The sequence below is a fragment of the Crocodylus siamensis genome, chromosome 5, assembly GCF_052110815.1.
Source record: "Crocodylus siamensis isolate JL-2025a chromosome 5, ASM5211081v1, whole genome shotgun sequence".
Taxonomy (NCBI): domain Eukaryota; kingdom Metazoa; phylum Chordata; order Crocodylia; family Crocodylidae; genus Crocodylus; species Crocodylus siamensis.
Genome location: NC_143399.1, coordinates 72,831,654 through 72,851,043, shown reverse-complemented (window position 1 = coordinate 72,851,043; position 19,390 = coordinate 72,831,654). Strand labels below are relative to the sequence as shown.

At 57.9% G+C, this 19,390-nt stretch overlaps 1 protein-coding gene across 5 annotated transcripts; it reads right to left on the bottom strand.

Moving 5' to 3' along the window:
• Positions 1 to 1,634: 1,634 nt before the first annotated feature.
• EPN1 (epsin 1) lies at positions 1,635 to 17,592 on the bottom strand. Of its 5 annotated transcripts, none has more exons than XM_090049016.1 (12): positions 17,255 to 17,590; positions 14,038 to 14,464; positions 13,071 to 13,320; positions 10,428 to 10,549; positions 9,106 to 9,177; positions 6,872 to 6,952; positions 6,693 to 6,782; positions 5,168 to 5,441; positions 4,332 to 4,505; positions 3,936 to 4,037; positions 3,312 to 3,551; positions 1,635 to 3,025 (listed from the first exon to the last, which is right to left on the bottom strand). In XM_090049016.1, the coding sequence occupies exons 2-12, from the start codon at positions 14,263 to 14,265 to the stop codon at positions 2,658 to 2,660; spliced, it is 2,001 nt and encodes a 666-aa protein (XP_089905142.1). In that variant the 5' UTR covers positions 14,266 to 14,464; positions 17,255 to 17,590; the 3' UTR covers positions 1,635 to 2,657. The 5 variants fall into 5 exon arrangements, with proteins under 5 accessions (XP_089905142.1, XP_089905143.1, XP_089905147.1 ...); XM_090049017.1 differs by having other exon boundaries at positions 14,038 to 14,289; XM_090049021.1 differs by lacking the exon at positions 3,312 to 3,551 and having other exon boundaries at positions 17,255 to 17,592.
• Positions 17,593 to 19,390: the final 1,798 nt, after the last annotated feature.

Here is a 19,390-nt window from a genome sequence, read left to right as displayed (position 1 = left end):
CTCACAGCTGTGGCACCCCACTACTGCCACTGCCAAAATGGGGGGGACTGGGAGGAAATTTGGGGTCTGACAGAAAATCTGCCTGGGGACACAGGCCAAGAGCCAAAGGGTCCTGGTGCAGCTGGAACCAGTGCTGTGCCCTATGCTCTGACCAGCCCTACATGGGAGAGCGGGGATGCTGCCCCACAGTGGTGCCACCACAGACCCCCTAGGGGAAGGCAGAGGCAAGGAAAGCTGCACATCCCAATGTCATGTGTGAGGCAAGTCCAGTGGTGCCCACTCAAGGAGATCCATGCCACGCCACGTTCACTGCAACAATGACCAGGCCAAAGCAGGCAGAAGGGCATCACAGCAGATGTGAGACAGAGCACAACCAGCTCCCACAGGCCTGTGGGGCTACTTGGAGCTGGTTGAGGGCAGCAAATCCCATCCCCAGACTGGGCAGCCAGACCTGCCAAAAGGAGGGCTCCTGTATCCCAGAGTGGGTACAGCACCCAGGCCCTTGCAATTAGGTAGAGGAACTAAGCACACATGCCCGCACAGAGCAGTGAGGGAGGGGAAAGCAGCCCTCACCCAGCTGTGCCCACAGATCCAGAGCGGCTGCTGAAGGAGGCAGAGCTGGAGAGGCGTAATTTCACCCTGCGCCTGAAAGCTGCCACTGCTGCCGTCCTGCAGCAAGGTACTGGGCCCAGCTCCTCTATCCTGCCCTGGGGACCCCGGTAGCTAAGCCTTGTCCCCATCCCCACCCTGCCACCTCAACCCCTGGAACCACCACCCTGACTGCTGGGCCCTGACACTAACCCCAGGGGACCCTGAGTCTGAGGCCTGAGCAACAACCGCCCCAGGCCCCCGGCTGTGGTGCCTGGAGCCGGGACTGGGGGCCAGGACGCCTCGGGTCCTTGCGGCCCCAGCACAGCTCGGGCCTCTTCAGGGCTGCTGACCCGCGCCGTCTGTGTGTCTGTCTGTCTCCCCGGCAGTTTGCGGATCATCCTGCAGTGAGTCCGGCCGGCCCTTCGGGGCGCCCATCCCCACCCGCCCAGCCCCGCTCCCCACTCCCGCGAGGCACTGGGGCCAGGCCTAGGAGCGGCACCTGGGCCAGGGGCGGCAAGGAGGGGGCTCCGCAGCTCACGGGCACCTCCCGCAGGCCGGGCCGAGCCCTTCGAGTTGGCCGAGTGCGCCGGCTGTCGCCTACTCCGCGCGCGCTGCGGGAACCGCCAGGTCTGCTCCAGTACGTGCGTGTCGTGTCCCGCCCCGACCCGCCCCCGGCCCGGCCCGCGCGGCGCCCTAACGCGCTGTCTCCCGCAGGCGCGGCGGTGATCGCGGGCGCCGTGCTGGGCACCCTGGGCGCCGCCCTGGCTCTCGCGGCCGCCGCCTGGTGAGTGCGAGGGGCGCGGGGCGGGATCAGAACCGGGCTCGGGACCGGGTGCCAGCGCCGCTCCCCGCAGGGCCTGCCTGCGCGCCAGAAGAAAGCCGCAGCCGGAGCCGGACGAGGAGGCGGAGCCGGACGAGGAGCCCGAGGAGGCGGCAGAGGCAGAGATGCCCGACGAGGAGGAAGAGGAGGAGACACCGCATTAAGCCAGGGCCAGCCCGCAGCCTCCCCCCCGCCCCCAACCCCGCGCAGCGGCCGCAGAAAACTCCGTTTATTATTTATTATGAATCACTTGAGCATGTTCCGCGTACACGGGGCTGCAAGCGGGCTGTGCCCGGCTGCTGCGCCCCCCTCAGGGCTGCCGGGCAGGGGGGGAAGGGGGGGGGAGGGCCCCGGGTCCAAGCGTCACAGCAACACACACACGAGCCCCTTCCCCCTCGGGGCCGGGGCGACGACAGCATGCAGGGGAAGCCGGCCTGGCGGGGCCGCCTTTGGTCCAGGAGGGGGAGATCCAGATCCGCCCCGGGGCACAGGCACGAGCAGCCCCAGCCCTGCCCAGCCCCACAGCAGCTGGGCCTGGGGGGGCAGGGGTATCTCACCCACCTTCGTTCCTTCTTCTCCAGCCAGCCCCCCCAGGCTGGAGTTGGCCCTAGGTCTCCAAGCCGGTCCCAGTGCTGCCCTTGGGAAAGGGGGATCCTGCCCCTGGGCAGTCCTGCAGGCCCCTATGTGGTAGCACAGTGTCCTCCCCTTCCAGGCCTCAAGACTTCCAGGGGTAGGGAGGAGGCAGAGGCCACCAAGTATGTGCACTAGGGCCACAGCTTCCCCCTGAAGGGCCCAAGCTGCAGGGACATTAGTGTGATTTGAGAGGCTCAGAGCTAGGGAGCAATGATAATTTAAAGGGGCAGCACCCAAAATTCTTGGAAATAGGGGGTACAGGGGCAGGTTAAAGGCAGAAATTTAAGGTGGAGGCAGGGTTTAAGACCCACAGGCCACCAGAGAGCTCCCACCCCCAAAGCAGCCAAACAGGACCAGGCTCAAGCCCTGCCCCAATACAGGGCTGAAAATAGAGGAACAGGGCTTAACATTCCCACCCCACAAACGGGGCCATTAAGCAGAGCCCTGGGGTAGGGGTAATTCACTCCCATAGGCCCTCTTATTAAATACCCCAGGGATAGGGGCTGGAGGCAGAGGCCCTGAGGGGCTGAGACAATAGGAGGGAGATGGGGGAGGGGCTATATTACCCTGCCCAGGGTCAGCCCTGTCTGGGGAGGGTCAGCAGCCTATCCCCTTATAGCAGAAAGGGGTTAGTGTTGGCCAGGCTCTGGGCTGAGGTGGTGCCAGGTCCCACGGGTGGCGGGGCCATCATGGGAGGCAGCCCCATAGCAGGCAGGCCAGGTGTGGGCACAGGTGCCAGGGGCTGCATTCCCACCATAGGGGAGACAGAGGTGAGGGGCACACCAGGAGCCATAGGGGAAACAGAGACCATCGGAGCAGCAAAGGGTGCAGCAGTTGGCCCAGGCTGCCCCAGTGCCATAACAGGGCTGACGCGCAGTTGGCTGAGGGTGAGGGAAGCCGCCTGAGGCTGCTGGAATGGGTTGGTGGTTGAGGCACCTGCCACAGGTCCTGCTGCTGTTGCCGATGCCACTGGAGCTGCCCCTGAGGAAAGGGGAAAAGGGTGAGAAATGGTCCCACCCCTGCCCAGTGCCAGACAGCCCTTTTCCATAGGCATCCCCAGAGCTGGCAAAACAGCAGGGAACCAGGCAACAACTAGTAGCAAACCAGGACTCCTGACCTCCAACCCCTACCTGCTCTAACACACCAGACCCCATTACCCTCCCAGAGCTGGGAGAAAGCCCAAATGCTGTGGCTTACCTCCCTCCCTGGCTCTGACCCACCAGAGGACACCCCTCTCCACCCAGGCATCCTGGTTGTACATGCTCACCAGTGGGCAAGAAGGGGTTGGAGGTCTTGGCAGTCGGGGCAGCAGAGGACTTGGCAGAGACAAGTGAGTCCAGGTCAACAAGGGCAGCATTGGGTCCCAGGAAGGACTCAGGGGTCTTGCGAGTGGATTTGGAGACTTCAGCCAGTGACCCCCCGACAGCCGCCATGTCAAAGGTGCTGGGGCTCTTGGTGCCAGCTACATGTGACACTGGCACCTCCCCTGCCAACAGGTCCAGTTCCCCTGGGAGATGCATAGGGGTCAGACAGAGAAAGGGGTATGAAGGATACCCCCAGATTGCGCCCCCCAGGAAGGATCCCAGCACCTGAACAGCAAGAAGTTAAACCAAGGGATACCAGCCACAGAGGGGTACTGGCTGGTTCTGTGGTGGTGGTGGGGCCTGAGCCTGTCCTGGGAGATGCCAGTCCAAAACCCAGGGCTAGAGCAGGGCAGGAATGAGCCAGAGATCTTCCCCTCCCTGGGGGGTGCTGGCCCTGATCCTAGAGATAACCTGGGACCAGTGGCATACGTGGGGCAGTTAGCAAGGATCCCCAGTGCCCCCATACTCAGCTGGGTGCAGGAAGGCAGGGGTAACTCACACCAAAGGGAAGGTGTTGCCTTGCCTACCTGTGCTGCTCCCAGATTTGGGTAGCGTTGTGCGCAGGCTGTCAAAGTCAGAGAACTCATCAGTCTCACCAGGGCTGGCAAACTGCTCAAAGCCTCCACCAGCTGCAAGGGAGGCACCACATTACCAAGGAGTGGAGGGGAGGAAGGCACTGTCCCTATCCCAGCCTGACTCACAGCTGTCTCCAAACTAGGACAGAACCCAGGTGTCCTGGATCCCAGCCCCCCATCCTACTCTAATTAGACTCCATTGGTCTCCCTCGCTACCATCCAGTAAGAAAAGTACCCAGGCATCTTGGCTGCCCGTACCACCCCCTTAACCCCCACCATTTCCACTCCTTTCCCCAAGTTGGGAAAGAACCCAGATGTCCCACCCCCTAGCTACCCCTGCCCACATACCTGCAGTGCCATTGGTACTGGGTTTTGATGGAGAGCCTCCCCAAGGGTCAGAGAAGGTCTGTGCTGGGGCCCAAGGGTCCTGTGGGGGCTTCACCTGGGCAGTGGGGGTGGGAGCTGGGACTGATACCCATGGGTCATTGGTGGGAGCTGCTCCGCTTCCAGCAGCACCCCCTCCTGGAGAGGGAAGCAACAGTGAGGGGCACCACTGCATGCAAGAAACAGGCAAGATGCATGGTCAGAGTGCACATGCACAGAGACAGTAACAACTGATCACTGCTGTTTGGAGCTGGAGCCCAGGTTCAGACAGGGCCACCCAGGGATTCCTCCCACACCAGGAACCAGTAACCCCCAACTCCCTCCTGATACCTGTTCCTAGCACAGACCAGTCCGAGAAGCGCCACTAGGGCAGGGCACCCCTGCAGAAGGGGGGCCACATCCATGGTTTGAGCTGAAGATGGGAATGGAGATGCCAGTTCCCATGGGTTTGTGGGGAACTTGCTGGGGGTTCAGCAGCACCAAGTGGGCAAAGTACCAGATGGGGGATGCAGGACTCCTGGGTTCACCTGGTAGCTCAGCCCTGTTCTTACTCTATACCTTAGTTTCCCCCCCCATCTGGGAATGGGGTGATGGCACTGTGACCAACCCACAACATGCCACAGGCCTTCAGAGCCAGCTCCCATGAAGCAGGAGAGTGGCTGGCTGTCAGTGGGATGTGGTCTACCCATGGGCTGGGGTAGAGCATGCTGGAAGGTGGACATGGCTCAACAGCCCTACACCAGAGGACAGAAGCCCAGAGACCATGGGGACAGGCACCCCAATGCAGGGAAGATACACACCTTCAGAATTCCAGGGATCTGAGTTGGTAGTGGTTTGGTCACCTCCCCAGGGATCTGCAGAGGCCACAGCAGGAGTGGGGGCAGCTGCCCCCCATGGGTCACTGCTGGGAGGTGGGCCACTAGGGGTCCCACCCCATGGGTCAGAGGCTGGGGGCCCAGCTGGGGCAGGCCCAGAAGTGCCCCAAGGGTCAGAAGAGGCTGTGGTGTTCCAGGGGTCCCCTATAGCTGGAGGGGCTGGAGCTGTGAAGACATCAGCCAGGTCCATCAGTGATGACTGCAGGGAGAGAGACAGCGCATGGTGAGAGGAATCCTCAGGCACCAATACCAACCATGAACCCCCTCCTCTAAGGTCTACCCAAAGCCTGGCACCAGAAAACAGGCTGCACTGCTGCAACCGTACCTTGTCATGCATCCACAGATGCATCTCGAGCAGGTCCAAAGAGGTGATCCTCCCCCTCTATGCGGCACTGGTCAGGCCGCAGCTGGAGCACTGCGTCCAGTTCTGGGCGCCACACTTCAAGAGGGATGTGGATAACATGGAGAGGGTCCAGAGGAGGGCCACTCGTATGATCGGGGGAGCAGCAGGGCAGGCCTTATGAGGAGAGGCTATGGGACCTGAACCTGTTCAGCCTCCAGAAGAGAAGGCTGAGGGGGGATCTAGTGGCCTGTTACAAACTAGTCGGGGGAGGGCGGGAAATCAGCAGGCACGGGGGAAGTCCCTGTTCCCCTGAGCACTGCCAGGAGTGACCAGGAATAACGGTCACAAGCTGGCAGAGGGTAGATTTAGGCTAGATATCAGGAGGCGCTACTTCACGGTCAGGACGGCTAGGATCTGGAACCAACTTCCAAGAGAAGTGGTGCTGGCTTACTCTGGGGGTCTTTAAGAGGAGGTTAGATGAACACCTTGCTGGGGTCGTTTGACCCCAGTAATCTTTCCTGCCACGGCAGGGGGTCGGACTAGATGATCTACTCAGGTCCCTTCTGACCCTAGAAACTATGAAACCCCTGCTCCCTCCCATGGCACCCCCACTACATTGATGACAGCTGTGTAAGGAGAGCCTGTGAGTGAGACTCCAATGCCCAAGTGCAACCCTCCCAAGTGCTTATGCTCCAGCTATGGCAGTCCTGCCCATGAGCAACTGGTACCTCCCAAGTCACAGACAGACAGTGACTGCGGGGGTCCCCCCTGCAGCCAATCCCAACCCACAACTGGCAGTGGTGTGCCACTGGCACTTCCGGGTCAGCAGGATCGGCCATGGGGGGACCACTTCTTTTGGTGCACTTCCTGGCCGGCACTCTCAGGTGCCCTCCTCACTGGGAGGGCACCAGTGCTCTCGCCTGCCCGCCCCCCAGGGAACGCTGCAGTCAGGGGGTGCACGTGAGCCCCCTACGCATCACCAGTGGTCCTGTCCCAGCCCCAGTGTGGGCCCAGCCAGCAGAATAGCCCTTCTCCCACAATGAACCAGGTGATCTCATGCTACCTGCACCCCTCCCCTTCCCTGGCAGTGTGCTGACACAGGGATACCTCCTCACTCCGGGCCGGCACAGTCTCCTTCTTGCTCTCCTCAATGGCCATCTGGAGGCGCAGGTCATCTCCTCGCCGGATGCGCTCCTCCTGATGGATGGGGAAGAAAAGGTGGCATCAGCACAGGTGCCCATGGGGCAGGGCGGGCCCAGCGCAGTGGGGACTCACCTCCTGCTGACCTGTATGCAGGCACCTGGACACGCTGAGAAGAACGGGGCCCTCAAGAGACCCCCAGAACACGGAGGTGATGCTGCCCCTGACTGGCAAACACAGGGTTAATAGCCCAGCTCTGGAAACAACTTGTGAATAGAACCCAGATGTCCTGACTCCCTGCACCCCTCTGCTCTAACCCACCAGATCTCAACACTCCCAGAGAACAGGGTTAGAACCCAGGAGTTCTGGTTTCCACCAGCTCTTTTGGCCTTGCACAGCACAGAAGTGGGGTGGTATACACTACATGCTGGCTGCACCTCACACATAGCCCCTATAATCAGATCTGGTGATGGGCTGCTTACCCTCACCCTTCAAGACCCTAATTTCCCATGAAGCTCCATTCCAGGCTAGGCCACACAGAGGTTGCCCCTATATATCCCTGGGGGCCTGATATATGGCTAGCTCAGGGTGGAAGGCCCTGGAACCCTCTCAACAAGAGCCACACAGCCCATACTTGAGTGATACCCTCCTAGGCAGAGCCAGGTGTGGAAGCATTGGGAAAGGGATCAGCCCCTCCCTGGGCCACCCCAAATCCAACTAGAAGACAAGTTCCCCTACAGCTAGACAGACCCCTCCCCTGGGCATGGCCTCCCCACATTGGCCCATGGCACTTGGGTGATGCCTGGATATGGTGAGATTCACCCCAGCTGACCAAGCTGGCCCACTCCAGAGCAAAGAAGCCATCCCTGCTCCCCAAATCCAGCCCCCCAATCAGGTTGCCCCCCACAACATTGTCCCCTGTGTGAGGCAGCCACAAGGTGGCAATCATCCATGCCTCAACCCATGCCAAAGCAGAGGAGGAGCAGACACAAGAGAATCCAGGCAGACAGACAGAGATTAGCTAGGGGTTAACAATGATTAACAGGAGGTAGATTAGGATGCAGCCACCACCAAAGACAGACCCAAACGACCCAACGTGTAGCAAACCGGACAGAACCTTCCATTGCTCCCCAAGGCCGAGGCTAGGCATCACCCACCCCACCACTGGGAGCTGGTGCAGTAGGCCAGGGGGGCAGGGGCACAAGGGCACCACATGGAAGGAACTCAAGAGCCAGTGCCTATCAGCCTAGCTGGGTAGGAAAGTGGGGAGGGACTGGACCCAATGGGTTGCACTGTCCAGAGATGGAAGCAGGCTGAACAGCCTAAGCCTGCAGGTCTGGAGGAAACAGGATGGGAGGGCTTAGGGGGCCAAGGGGGCCGAGCCCCAGGAGAATAGGGGACATCTGGATTCAGGCCCCAATTCCCATACAAACCCTGGCTCTGTGCTACCTACTGCTGACTTCCCAGATCACGCTCCCCCTCCTGAGCTAAGAACGCAGCTATCCGAACTCCTCCCTACACTCCACTTCCCCCCAATAGGGCAGGAATTCCTCCAGAATCCAGGAAGAGGTGTGATGGTGGTGAGCTGACAAGCCCCACACCACTTGGGACAAGAAGTATCAGAAAATCCATTAGAACTAGTGAGATTCTACTGTGCGAAAGCACCAGGGTTATCTTATATCCCGAATATTCCTGGCTAGAGGGTTTGGGTCCTCTGCTCAGGGTAAGAACAATCACCATATTTAGGGTCAGGAAGGAATTTTACTCTATGGTCAGATTGGTATAGAATGTGGGGGTTGGTTTTTGCCTTCCTCTGTAGTGAGGTGTGTGGCTCCCATCCTGGGGTCTCTGTGGCAGCATGACATTGGTCAACATGGTCCCTCTGCTTTACCTGTGGCAGATTCTGGTATTATGTCTTGTGTTTGTATCAGGGTTGACTGTGTAGTTTTGCTAAGAGGTTAGACAGTGGATTTGTACAGGATGGTTTAGACAGGGATGATCCTACCTCTGGCAAGGGGCTTGACTAGATGATCTCCAGAGGTCACTCTCTTCCAGCCCTACTTTTCTATGCTTCTACATTCTGTAAGGTCAGACCAGGAACTGTAGGATGCCACCACCAACTGAACTGGGGGACAAGAAGACCCAGAGACAGGGTTGCCCCCACTGTCAGTGAGGAGGCCACCCCAGGTCGGAAACTGCCTGTGGTGTGGAGGAGGGTGAAACTGCCTAGCCCCGACCAGCCCCAGCAGGGGATTTCCAGAGGAGAGGAAGGTGCCTCCTGGTGGGCACAAGATCAGGTTAGCTCTGCTCTAGCAGACGGAGGGTTAGCGCAGTGTGAGTGAGGGGGCTGGTGTCTGTTAGATGCGGGGAAGGCTCTAACCTTGTCGTGCTCCTCCTTGCTCAAGCTAAGGGCAAGCTGGAGCTGCAGGTCCTCTTCAGCTGCGGCAGGGGGCTGGGTGCAGAGAGAGCAGACGGTGAAGGTGCAGCGAGGGCTACGCCTGGAGGGGTGTCCACAGGAGTGCAGCACACAGAAGGCAGACCAGGGAGGCCCAAGGGACACAACTTACCCACCCCTAAAACTCAGAAGATGAGGTGCACACATGGGGACACAGGGAAGACATCAAACAGGTGTGGGACAGCTGGTGCTGGCAGATAGAGGGCAGGGACAGGAGGGCTGCGTGCATCAGGGAGGGGCACTGGCCAGTGAAAGCACAAAGTGGGGGGAGAGCAGGACAGGGGATCAAGAGGCAGAGCCATGGCTGGTCTTCCTGGAGTCTTCAATGGCAGGTGGTTGCTGCAGGAGATGGGGCATCAGCTTTGCCCCTCCAAGTACTGACATCCCTAAGCCAGGAGCCTGCCAGCCAGTAGGCCCCATTTCTGTGCTGAAGGGGGTAGGGGGTGGTCCTGCTCCCCTACTCTGAGCATGGGACAAGATGACAATGCCAGCCCTATCCCCATTCCAGGCCAATGTGCTCCCAACCATCCCAATCCCCACTCTCTTGCCCAAAAGCCTTTGAGCCCCATCACCCAGAATTGGTAAGACAACACCAACCAGAAACATGCAGCACTCCACAGGGCCGTTTCTCATGGGAACTATTCCTCCCCCGCCATGCCACCCCAAACACAGCTTGAGCTTCTGAAGGAAATTGGTCATCTCGGAGTGGGGATGGGACAGGGTCTTCCTCCTCCAGAGAGCACTGGTGCTATCCAGCCCCACAGGTGGTGTGGCAGAGGCCCTTCCCTTCTAGGTGGTACCAGCCCCAGGACAGGGACTCTAGCTGGCTCACAGGATTGGAGAAGGAGTGGGGCCTTCCCACTCCAGAAAGCATCAGTCTTGACCTGGCACTACTAAGCCCATTCTGTCAGCTGTCTGCTCCCCACTCTATAAGCCAAACTGACATCACTAGAAGCATGAGGACAGCAGTGTTTGGTTGGCAGGGGGGGCAAAGAGCTGAGCAAGCGGGTGACACAAAAGTTATCTTAAAGGTGGGAATTTTGCAGGCTGGAGTGGGCAGAATTTGATTAAGAATCAAATCTTAATCAGCCCCACCTTGATCAACTCCCTTGTGGCCTGGACTAGGTCAGCAAAGGGCAGCAAGCTCCATGTAATGGGGACCTACTGCCTATACCACAGAAATTCAGGCTTCCCAATATCCCACTAGGGCCCTCTCCCACAGCCCCATGTGGGTGGCTCCGCCTTACCTGCTCAGCCTCCTCCTTGCTCATGGCCAATGCCAGCTGCAATTGCAGCTCTTCCTCCCCGCTGCTCTGCGGCCAGGCCTGCTCTGCATCTGTGGGAGCACTGGCACTTGAGGCTGAGGAGGCTGCAGAGCAGAAAGGGTTAAACCATTAGACAGAACACCTCACACAGAAGGAACTGTGCATTTGGCCACTGCTAGGGAGGGCCAGGACAGAGGCTGGTTACACAGAGACCCCTTACTTGGCACAGGGATGCAGCGGTCACCTGGGGGAATTTCTTTTGAAAGGCCACCTCACCATATGAGCAACCAGATTATTTTACAGAATCAAGAGTGAGCAGTTCCATTTTCTCACCCAAATGTTAAAACCCCTGGGGACTCCACAGGCTGGGATGAGGTCACAAGTAGCACTTACAAAGGTAGGACCCTCCCCACTGTACAGCACCTTGAACCCCATTCCCTGGTCCCCAGTGGTTCCCAAATGTAACAACTCATCCTCTGAGAGTGCTTCTTAGTGCATGCAAGGCCATGCTAACATGTGTCGGGCAGTGCCCTCTGCTGGCCACATGTTTTAAGGCCCCTCACACAGATGAAGCTGGTCCCATGATGCCCTCTTCCCTTTGCCCTGATGCATATGGGGGCTGACAGGGACCACTTACCAGACACCCTGGCACCAGTTGTCAGACTTCCTGAGCACAGCCCACGACAATGAGGAGGTTCCTAATCTTACTGAGTCTCTCAGCAAGGGTCAGAGCACTGGGGCAGGGCCCACTTTAGGGCAAGGAGGATCTCCATGCCCAAATGTGGCACCTAGAAGATAGATCTTCTACTTGGCTCCCTGCTACTCTGGAGGAAGAGTAGGGAGCTGGATCCTGCTGCGAGCAAGGGGCTGTGGGGAACTGCCCCCATGATGATTCAGAACCCCCGCTGCACCCAGAAGGAGGATCTAGTCAAGCTGGGAGACCTTCCCCAGAAGGAAGGCTGAGAACACCAGGCTGAGAACCCCCACTGAACCTGAGCTACAAGAGTAGGGGGACACTGCATTCCCTGTCCCTAAGGACCTGGCCCGTTCCTACCTTCACCCTTCCAACAGGGCCCTGTCCCCTTGGCACCCATGCCCTGCCAGATGGATCAAAAGGTTGCTGGCAACACAGCTGGGGCAGGGAGAAGGCAAGACACCCACACAGACAGGAGGGAGAGAAAGCCATGCATTAACCCCTTCACTGCTACTGATCAGAGCTAACAAAGAAGATCCCAGGGCTGAGGGGGCAGAGAGATACAGGGCAGAAGTCAGAAGCACTAGCAGAGTGGGAGCACATGGGAGTTACATGGAGGGGCAGGGATAGAGACACTGGTTAGGAATGAGGCATGGCATAAGGCAAAATCTGCCTCTGAGCCCACACTTTGCATTGGCAGCACTTCCTGGTTCTGGCAGGAAATGGGGAGGAGCAGGGGAGATTTTTGGGTCAGCTTCCTCCAGGGCAGGGGTTCCTGTGAGGGGAGGGCAGGAGACCCTAGACCAACTGGGGAGGCAAAATACAAAGCAGTTGTGCAAGGTGAGCAGGAAGTGCTGGTGCTGCAGAAGGCAACTGGGGGCTGACACAGCCCCACCAGGCTTCCAACCCACCTGCCCTGGAAAGGCCTCCTGCTCTGAGGTGAGGCAGGATCAGCCCAGCAGCCTGCAGCTGCCCCATCCCAAGGAACATGACTCCTCACTCCCCAGGGTGGGACAATGCGCAGCCAGTGAGCTCAGCTCCACAAGATACCCTGAGCCTTCACTCACATGTCCTGGCACCTGGGAGAGCCTCCAAACGCCCTAGGCAGCAGTAAGAGGAGGATTAAACACACTGCCTATTGATGGCACTCACTCCCAACTCACCACCCAAGCAATCTTCATTCAAACAACACAAAGCTTGACCCCACCAGTCACATCAGACATCAGGCAATTTACAGTCACACCCAGCAGCAGCAGTCAGGCTAAGATGCAGCTGTTTCTACAGTAGGGAAGACAGACTTTTACCCAGGAAAAATGCTTGCCCAGTGCCAAGACACAGCCACTTCTGGGATGGGATATGTTAGGGCCTGGTTACAAACAGATCCCTCACCTAGCACTAAGATGCAGTGACTGCTGGGGTGCAAGAGGCTGGGAACTGTTTATACAGGGCCTCATCTCCCAGCACTGAGATGCAGCCGATTTTAAAGTGGGGTGCACTGGGGTCTTGGTATACAGGGATCCTTCCCCGGAAGCAGACGCAGTTGCCTCTGGTGACTGCTGTGTCAAATACCCCAGGTCCAGCTGTGGGGGGCAGAATACGGAGCAGCAGTGCATGGTGCACAGGCAGTGCCGGTACTGTGCGGGGCACTGGGGGCTGGTGTAACACTGCACTCAAAAGTGACCACATATGGACAACGCCAAGTGAGATCCCAGGACTGGAGGCACCATGGCCATTAGAGCAGCTCTTCCCACAGGGTACTGGGATGCTGCTGCCCCAGTCCCTCCTTCAGGGTACCAGCATGCCCTCCCCAAGGTACCTCTTGCTCTAACACTGCAGGACACCACCCCCCACAGCTGTGGCCAAGCAGGACTGATGGTCAATTGTGGCATTAGGTGGGAACAGTCAGCCCCAACCCTCCCCTCCCCTCTCACCTGTGGCGGTCTGGGCCAGCTTTTCCTTAGTTTTGAGGGCATGGGCACGCTCCTCCTTTAGACGCTCATCGTCCTTGAGCAGGGCCACCAGCTGCTTGGCTTTCTCACGCACGTTGACCCCCTGGTCCTTGCCGTCACGGTCAACGTACTGGAAGTCCTTCAGGGTCTGAATAGCATAGATGTTCTCCTTGCACTGCTGCGCCACACGCTCTGAGCCCGTCTTGATCAGGTACTCCATTAGCGTCATGGCCTGGGTAGAGGAGGAGAGGAGTAACTTGGGGAGGGTAGGGACGGGGGGAGTGCACCTGCCATGGCCTGCCTCACTTTGTCCACCATGGCCTATCCCATGCTACTACTGCCAACCCCAACCCACCACACACCACTACTTGCCTGCTGCAGCCCAGCCCACCCCAATATGCAACTTTCATTCACCCCACTACCATCGTAGCCTAGGTGCCTTTTGACTCTCCCAGGTCCCCATAACAGCAATCAGAGTCCCTGCCCCCCCACAGGCAACCCTGGACCAGGCCACAGAGAGGCTGTAGCCATGTGGCCCAAAACCATCACCTAGCCATGACACTCAGCCTGCCCCAGCACCACCTGGGCCCACGTATAGGGCCCCACTGCCAGGGCACTCAAACTCATAAGGTGTATCTAACGATCCTGTGATCACATAACTGCAAAAGCTACACTGAAGGCAGCAAGTAGGAAGGCAGGTAGTGCCTAAAGGGCTACAGTAGTAGAGGGGCCTAGGAGCTTTTCTTCACCTCAGGGAAGGAGATCTGGTGGGTTACAGCAACAGTGGGTTCTGGGAGCCAGGACACCTGGGATCTCCACAGCTTGGGGAGGCCTGCTGACTTAGAGCCAGGACACCCCGGTTCTCTTCCAGTCTGAGGGGGGAAATGTGGGGATGGCAGCAATCCCAGATGCCCAGGTTCCAGTGGCTGAAGCTGCAGCAGGGCATTACCTTGTAGACGTGGCGCCAGTTCTTGCCATGGTCATTGAGGCGTTTCCAGATCATGCTCATGATCTCAGAGAACGCGACCACGTTGTAGGTGAGGTCAGCTATCTCGGACATGAGCGAGCTGGATGGGCCCCATGGGTCATTGGATGTAGCTTCCCGCACCTTGATCTCTGCCTCTGAGTAGTTGTGCACAATATTCTTCATCTGGCGCCGAAGTGACGAAGTCGACATGGTGACAGCAGGGCAGGTCTGGCACTGGGAGACAGGCAAGTTAGGGCAGGGCCCCTCAGTCCAGCAGGGGCTTCAGAGAAGGCGTTTGTGTCCGTAGAGCTGGGGGTGAGGGCTGGGTTGGCAATGAAGCTGCCGGTGTTAAAGGGGAGCTCACAATTCCATGTCAACAGGCTGGTATGGCTACCAGTCAGGGCCACATCTGCAACGGAGAGATTGGGGGGGCATCACGGACAGTGCCCACACCTGCACACCAACAGCACAGCGTCCTGTGAAGCAGCAGGGAGCCAGAATGCCTAGGTTCCCACACCTTATCCAAGGCTAGTTCCCTGGTTCCAGGCCAAGCTGAGCCCTGGATCGGGAAACAACAGTCCCACCTCCGGGACCTCCAAGTAGAATGCAGTTGCCCTTCAGCCAGCATGGGACATGGACCCAGGAGAGAACCAGGCCCCCCATGCCACAAACAGCCAGGCGCTGCCCTGGGGAGGGCAGCCAAGGGCTCCAGGATGGCTACACATGCCCATGCCCCACCCGATCCCAGCACATGCAGACCCCTGAGAGATGAGTAGGTGCAACCTTCTGGGGCAAGGGAAAGTTGCTGCAACTGGGATGCCAGGCAGGACCCACAGGACCACCCTCTTAGGAGCGAGAAGTTGAGTTTAGACCCCTCACCCTTGGGAAATGGTAACAGTAACCCCAAGTCAGCGATTCCCCAAGAGCATACTGCAAAAGTGGCAGAAGTGTGCCACAGGAAACAGACAGGATGAGGCCCCAGCCATGTAGGCCCTGCATGGCAGGACCAGGCCCACAGACTAGCAAGTGAACAGTGCTGCCAGTTTTAAACGCAGAAAACAATAGTTCCCCAGGTACCAAAAGTTGAGAAACAGTGCCTCAAACGCTCCATGTGGGCACTCCAACCACAAGAGTACCCCCTTTTACATGGACACCCCTACTTCAGAGGCAGATACATCTCAGCACTAGGCGAGGGGATCCTCCACAGGGATCCTCCAGGCAGCGGAGCCCGTACTAAGCCAAGTCCAGCACAGTGCTGCTGCAGGAAGGAAGGAAGCCTCACAGCTCCTTGTCCCATGACTCATACCTCAGAAATGCAGAAGGCCCCACTTCCTTCCCCTTGGACTAGTCCTGCACCAGGAGCTCAAGACATGAGGCATGAGAGGCTTGGGCTCTATGGAAGGCACTTGGATGTGCCCTCTACCAGAGCTGAGCAAAGTGCTATAAGGAAAACAGCAAGACCCCACAGTGACCCCAGTAGCATCCCCTAGTGTCCATCATGGCCCTAGCTAAAAGAGACAATCCAAAGACCCTGAGGGGCAGCCAACCCCAACTCACAGCCCCAGCTCAGGATGTTCCTAGTGCTGGGATGCCCAGGTTGAAAGCAGTTAAGGCGAGGGGCTGGGAGCCACTTGGGAGAGACCCCAACCCCACTGGATCATCTGGGCAAGTATACCCCAAGACACCAGGAGCCTAGAGAACGCAACATTCACCAGCCCCCCAGCCCCCAGGATTAATGTCACCAGCCCTGTTCTACAGAGCAGCAAACCAAAGCCCAAGAAAGCAGAAAGGATTTGTGAACACATCTGGAAAAAGACTCCAAGCATCCTGGCTCCCAACCTCCCACCTCCTTGGGCAGATAATGGAGAAGGTAAAGGCGAGGAAAGCCCAGATTGCCAGAGGCTGAGCTGAGAAAGCCTCTGCCAGAGTTAAAGAGGAAACAAATTTAAAGCCAGGATTTCCTCATAGGCCTCAACATCCAGATACAGTCATCCCCAAGTCTTACCACATAGACCCACACATGAACCCAGCATCCCAGCTCACATTCTCCAAAGGGTCAACCCAAGAATTAGTACGGCCCTATCCCAGCGGGTACTACCCAGGTCCTGAGAAAGGCAGGTATCTAAGCAGACCAGGCCGGCAGCAGGTGAGGCAGGGAAACAGAGGTCTCAGTGAAGAAGGGTCTTGCCTACAGCACCTTGGCAGTGAAAGGGGAAACGGAACCCAGGCACCTTGCCTTGAGGCCATGTCTCCAGCACCTATAACAAGCACAGGAGCTCTCCTCAGGGACACCTGCACACTCAGAGGAACCAGGACAGGAAAGGGAGGCAGCCTCAAGTGTCTCCCCACTGTTGCAGGCACAGGAACCCACAGTAGTGTCTCTAGGGTGAGCCTCAGTGCCCCCCTCCACCTTCCCCACTCCCACTCAGAGGAGCAGAATCCTGTCCAACTTAGTTCTGCTGGGGCAGAAACGGACAAAACTCTGGTCAGTGGTCCTGGGAGGAGGGGAGCCATGAAACTGACTCCAATAGGGATGAGGGAAGGCTCACAGACAAACTGGAAAAAGAACAGACCCTCCCAGGGGCTGAGGCACAGGCTACCTCTGGCTTGCGGACAGCATCAGGGCTACAATCTCCTCTCCAGCACCACCTGCCAGAGTCCCCCTCCCCACCACATACACACAGCTGATTCAGCTCTGGGTCAGCAAGGTCCTGCTAGGAGACACAGACCAGCCCCTCCTGCTCACCAACAGAAAAGGGATAACAGGCTAGACCCAAGGCAGTAGGTCCCCTCCCTCCCCCACCAGTTCCCAGCATGAGTGGGGACACCCCAGCTGGGCCTGGCTGTGGGCAGGAGCAGGTAGGTACTTGATAGCTCTTGGGAGCCCGGGAGAGGGAACAGCTGAGGCAGGAGTCACTCCGGATGCTACTGCTGCCCAACCAGGCAGTACCACCTGCGGTCAGTCACAGCACCCCCGCTTTCCCACACCAGCCCGGTGTTCCCTGGCACCCAGCAGGGTTTCGCAGCCGCCGGGCCCGGGCTCCCCACGCAGGGCAGGGCCTGACGGGCTGGAGCAGCAGCCGGGAACCCGCCCGCGAACTCTGTCCCCCCGCGCAGCGCCTGGCCTCGCTCCCGGGAGGACTTTGGACTCAGGCGCAGGCTGCGCCCTGCCAGGCCCCCGCCCCGCGGCCGCACTCACCTCCCCGCCGCGGTTTGCAGGGCCGGGCCAGGCCAAGCCCAGTCACCCGAACTCCTGGGTGCTGCCGCAGGGGGGGGCGGGGCGGGGCCGGGCCGGGGGTCTCGAGCGTCTCCCCCGCCCGCCCCGGCCCGCTCCAGCCTCAGAGCCAGCGGCGGCGGCCCGGCGCGGGCATGCCCGGAACGGCGGCGGCGTTCCGCGGGCAGGCGGGCGGGGCGCGGTCGGGCCCCTCTCCCTGGGGGCCGCTCTAGCCCCTCTCTGTGGCCCCAGAAGCCCCAGGCCCCCTCGGCGCTGCGGAAGAAGGGAAGGGGAGGGGCAAGCAGCCACAGGAGGACTCCGCACCGGAAGCAGAAGTTGCCTGCCCGGCCCACTTCTGCCCTCGCTCCCTGCCCTGTCAAGCTCCCACCCCGCGCAGCGTCGTGTCAGCCTGCGCACGCCGTTCCTTCCGGCCGCTGCCATGGAGACGGGGCAGGGCAACTGAGCTCCACCCTCGAGCTGAGACGCCGGGCGCCAGCGGATCTGTCGAGCCTTAAAGGCGCGGGAGTCTCGATTCTCCCCGTTGGCAGTCGCGGCGAAATAGGCTGCTTGACCCCTTGACCCTGCGAGCCGAAAATGTGGGGGCGGGTAATAGGTTTAGGTTTCAGGTGGAGGGTTGCTGCAGCCGGGTGCTGCAGGGAACGTCGGAGGCAGAGACGTTGCGGGGGAGTATTCATGGACCCAGCTGCATCGGCGGGCCCTGAGCAGCCCCTGGTCCAACGGCTCTTCCCCCCACTACCCAAACCACGGGTCCAGTGAAAGGTACCCCAAGCCATCCTTGCCCCTCCTCGGTTGATTTCAAGCTTGGAAACAATCCATTGTCATTTGCCCCACACCCATCGAAGAGGCAGTGGAAAGTAGAGGAGTTCTACCCGAATCTGCAGTCCACAGTGAATAAAATAGAAGACATCTGGACATATCTGTCATCACCCATGGCAGCGTCAGACCCAGACATGATCATGCTGACTACAAAAAGATGGGTAGACATGGAGTTAGCACAAGAAACAGGAACAGAAAGCATCTATGTACCTTGCTGCAGGTGACCTAAGGGTGACGGGATTACAGGTTTTTAGTGCAAGAGCATGCGCCAAATGGTATGGATTCCGCCAGAGTTGCACACAGAGCCCAACCTTGATTAACCACGAGTGGAAAAGATCTTCCCTCAATGCAAGTGATCTTCACTTAGTTTTGATGGGAGAAAACAAGTTAAAGTTCCAGAAAAACCAAAGGACTTGAAACCAGCAAGACACTTTGATTCAGCAAAGAGGAAAGACCAAACTGTCAAGCAACGGTTCTGTGTAGATATAAGGAGCAGACTGAAAAAGATCTGGATATCTCTTGGTTTAATACAATAATGAAAGAAAAGGTAAATGTGCAAGGACATAAGAGGAAACACAGGAAAAAACACAATAGATATTAGAGATTACTTAGAAAATTATGGAAGGAAGGAAAGAAAGAAAATCAACAGGGAGTCATTGTAGGAGTCCAACATGAGACCAACAGAAAAGTATATTGACAGAAGCTTACCCAAGAAAGGAAAAAAAGTAAAGACCTATACCGGAAGCAATGAAAGACAATATTTTGAAAAGTTTGTTACTGCAGCTGCCAAACTCACAGGTTAAGTCACTGGAAGACTTAGGGGGGATTGAACATATGTAAACAGTTATACTTCCCATTGAAAGTTGAGGCAGGTAAATCAGTTACAAAAAGGAAGCATAAGACAGAAGTGTCACTTCAAAATCATTTTCAACAGATGAGATGTGTTAAACATCCAAGAAAGTTATCAAAATCTGCAAGGCTCAGCAGCTGAAATCCACATGAGACCAGCAGAAAAGTATATTGACAGAAGCTTACCCAAGAAAGGAAAAAAAAGACCTATACCGGAAGCAATGAAAGACAATATTTTGAAAAGCTTGTTACTGCAGCTGCCAAACTCACAGGTTAAGTCACTGGAAGACTTAGGGGGGATTGAACATCTGTAAACAGTTATACTTCCCATTGAAAAGTTGAGGCAGGTAAATCAGTTACAAAAAGGAAGCATAAGACAGAAGTGTCACTTCAAAATCATTTTCAACAGATGAGATGTGTTAAACATCCAAGAAA